Source organism: Colobus angolensis, unplaced genomic scaffold, assembly GCF_000951035.1.
Source record: "Colobus angolensis palliatus isolate OR3802 unplaced genomic scaffold, Cang.pa_1.0 Scaffold136, whole genome shotgun sequence".
NCBI lineage: Eukaryota > Metazoa > Chordata > Mammalia > Primates > Cercopithecidae > Colobus > Colobus angolensis.
In genome coordinates this window covers 2412870-2416174 of record NW_012114444.1, presented here as the reverse complement: position 1 = coordinate 2416174, position 3305 = coordinate 2412870, and the positions used below count along the sequence as shown (strand labels likewise).

At 64.6% G+C, this 3305-nt stretch overlaps 1 protein-coding gene across 1 annotated transcript in view; it reads right to left on the bottom strand.

The window, feature by feature from the left end:
* Window positions 1-3305, bottom strand: part of HRH3 (histamine receptor H3) — a 23167-nt gene that overhangs the window by 1254 nt on the left and 18608 nt on the right. The window contains exons 9-11 of the mRNA XM_011934550.1: window positions 3142-3301; window positions 1924-2090; window positions 1-363 (exon numbers count right to left, since the gene is read on the bottom strand). Of these exons, the coding sequence (XP_011789940.1) occupies window positions 1-363; window positions 1924-2090; window positions 3142-3301 (690 nt within the window). The remainder of the gene's footprint in view (window positions 364-1923; window positions 2091-3141; window positions 3302-3305) is intronic.

The window sequence follows — 3305 nt, the reverse complement described above, 5'->3', positions numbered from 1 at the left end:
GCCCCAGCAGCCAGGCGGTGGGGGTGGCGAGGGCTGGGCCTCAGGCAGGGGCTCGGGGCCACCTGCCTCTCGAGCCCCATCCAGCCGGAGGCGGGTGCGCCTCTGGATGTTCAGGTAGATGCTGAGATTAAAGAAGGTGACGCTGAGGAAGGGCGTGAAGAACTCCAGGGTGGAGGCCGTGATGAGGAAGTACCAGTTGTAGAAGAACTCAGCGTAGCAGTGGCCCTCGGGGATGGAGCTGCCCCCGGACAGGTACTCCCAGCTCAGGATGGCCGGCCCGTACAGCAGGAAGGCCAGCACCCACACCAGCAGCATCTTCCGCACCGCTCGCCGTGTGTTGCCCTGCTGGGCCCGGTATGAGACCTACAGACAGGCAGGCTGGTCAGGGGCGGGGCGGAAGGAATATTGGACTGGGTGTGCCCCTGCAGCCTGTGGGACCCTGTGTGGGCCATTCCCTCAGCAGGATGCTCCTCCCTTCCCCTCCTGTCCTCCCTCCCTCCCTCTTTCCCCTCCCTTCCCCTAACCCTCCCCACTGGGGTCCCAGGCTAGTGCCCTGCCATACTCAGTGAGAGTCTCAGAAGCTCCCTGGGACCAACCCAAATCCTCACTCTCTGTAGGCTGCCTGTTTACCACCCCCCTACCAGCTGTGAGCTCCCTGGGGGTCCTGTCCTTGGCCCCTGCACCCCTGGGACCAGACTCAGCATGGGCCCCAGACCACGCGCGCACACAGCTGTTCCTGACATGATGCATCCTGATCTTGCAAAGGCCCGAGCCATCTCCAGAGGCTGGGGTGGGAGGTCCAGCCCCACTCCAGCGCAGGTGCCTGCACCCCTGGGAGCTGGAAGTACAGGAATGAAGCCACAAGCTGGCCCACTGCTGGGAGACATCCCCCGCCCCGCCACAGAACAAAGCATCCCAGGGCAGAGAGCAATCAGCTGGTGGGGAGAGGGGGCGGGAGGGCCAAGGGATCCCACTGAGGGGTCCCAGGTAGGACAGCTGGAGGAGGAGGACCTGAGAGCCCCTGCCAACCTCCCCCACAAGCCTGATGGCGTTTACCTTGGTGAGAGCGGGAGCAATGTTCACAGCTATTGCTAATGAGAGGTGGGCAGAGCACCCCCATGCCAGGCTCTCTGCTTGGCCGCTTTACCCTTCGTGGCAGCTCTCCTTGTGCCCCATGCCTGGTGGCTCCAGGAAAGGAGGGAGAGACCACAGGGGGATGGGCTCAAGAGGACCCCAGACCCATGCTCTTTGCACCCTGTCTCTTGGCCTTTCTAGGCTAGAACGAAACAGCCTGCCCTCAGTCCTGCAGAGGCCCCCATAAAGCCCTGTGGAGGTGAGCTGCCAAGGAGATGAGAAGGGGAAGGAGTGACTTCAGCAGCGGCTCCATGGGCTGCATGGCCCTGATGCAGGAACCCGGGTGGGGCAGAGTCCCTGACTCAGGTGGCCGCTCCCACAGAGGGAAATCTGTGGAGTCAGGATCTGCCGCCTGCCTTCCCAGGGCCTGTGTGTGTGTGCACGCTTGCACACATGCATGTGTGAGGGATGTCACCCAGGGCCTCTGGCCCCAGATCCTCCCTTAACTCTGGAGATTGTGGTCACCCAGGGCCTCTGGCCCCAGATCCTCCCTTAACTCTGGAGACTGTGGACCTGCCCCAGGGCGGGGGCTGCAGTGACAGCCCTGCCTTCAGGAACATCTGCATCCAGATTCCCTGCCTCCTGCCTGGGCCAGGACAGTCTGGCTGCATCCATGGCCCAGAGTGGGCAGCTGGCCATCGAGTGGCCCATGTGTCAGCAGCAAAATCAGTGGGACCAAGCCCACTTCTGCCCACAACTCAGAAGTGGCCGTCCCCACCCTGATGCCTCCCATGGGCGTCCCGACTGTCCCTGCAGGAGTGAGCAGGGGCTCCGCAGCCCGGGACTCACGGCTCGGGTGACCGACAGGAAGCGGTCGTAGCTGATGAGCACGATGTTGAAGGCGGAGGAGGTGCACAGCAGGTAGTCCACCACCAGCCACAGCTTGCAGAGGCCCCGACCGAAGGTCCAGCGGCCCGTCAGCACATAGGGCACATACAGTGGGATGCAGAAGGCACCTGTGGGGAGTAGGGCCACAGTGGGACCATGCAGCCAGGGGACAGGGGAGAGACCGACCTAAGCACAGACACCGCGGAACCTGAGCTGCTTTTCTGGGACCAGCCATCCTCATCTTACCGCCCCCTCCAGCTGGTGTCAGCCACAAACTCTGCCCTGCCACCAGCCTTCACCCCCACATAGCTCCCAGCACCACCGGTGTCCCCTGGGCCTGGGAGCAGGAGAGACGATCCAGGCATGGGGAACTCTGGCCACCACAAGACCCCAAGAGCCTGGAGTCGGGACTCCCTGGACTTCTGTCCAGCCCTCCCAGCCCTCAAAGGAGGAGAGAAGACAATTTCCTTCTCCCCTCCCCCCGCTGGACTCCAGCCCCTACCCTGGCGTTGGACAGCCCTCCCTCTCAGCTTAGACAATAAGAAAGCCTTTCCCCCGGCTGAAAGGGCACTTGGTTGCAGCCGCCAGCCGCCAGCCGCTACTACTACTGCCAAGCAGGCTTGGAGCGTCTGGGAGACGCACCTCACAGCCCCAACAGGTGTCTGGCACTCCAGCCCCCTCCGCGTGCCCCGCCCCCCCAGCCGGCAGCAGAGCCTGGACACGTGAGAGCGCGCTCCTTCCAGCGTCTCCCCCAACCCCCACCTTCCCCACGGTCCCCTCCCCCAACACAGCTCTAAAAATCCCCCTTCCATGTCCCCTCCCCCAGACCTTCTCTAAACCGCCCCACTGCGCCCTCCGCGCGTCCTAAGTCCGCAGCAGCCTTTGTTTGGCTATAGCGCAGGAACCAGGGCTGCACCCGCTGCCTTTGCGCCTTGCGCCTCGCCCAGTGCCTGTGTCCCTTCCCGGGGACATCTCTCTCCAGCCCGTCCCGAGGCCTGAGTGGCAAGGAACTTCGCCTGTGCCCCCCACACCATGGGCTCCGGACGCCCCCTTCCCAGGCCGGGCCCCCTGGTGGGGCGTGTGCCTGCGGGAGCCACCCAGGTCCGTGCTCCAGTCCCCGCTGGCCCGGCCACGCTGGGCGCCCCTGGGTCCCACGGCGGCCGGGGGCTGGGGATTTACCCACGAGGAAGTCGGAGATGGCGAGGTTGAGCAGGAAGAAGTTGTTCTGAGTGCGGAGGCTCGAGTCAGCCACGAAGGCGAGCATGACCAGCGCGTTGCCCAGCACCGTGGCCACGATGAGCAGCGCCATGAGCGCGGCCAGCACCGCGGTCCAGGCTGCCGAG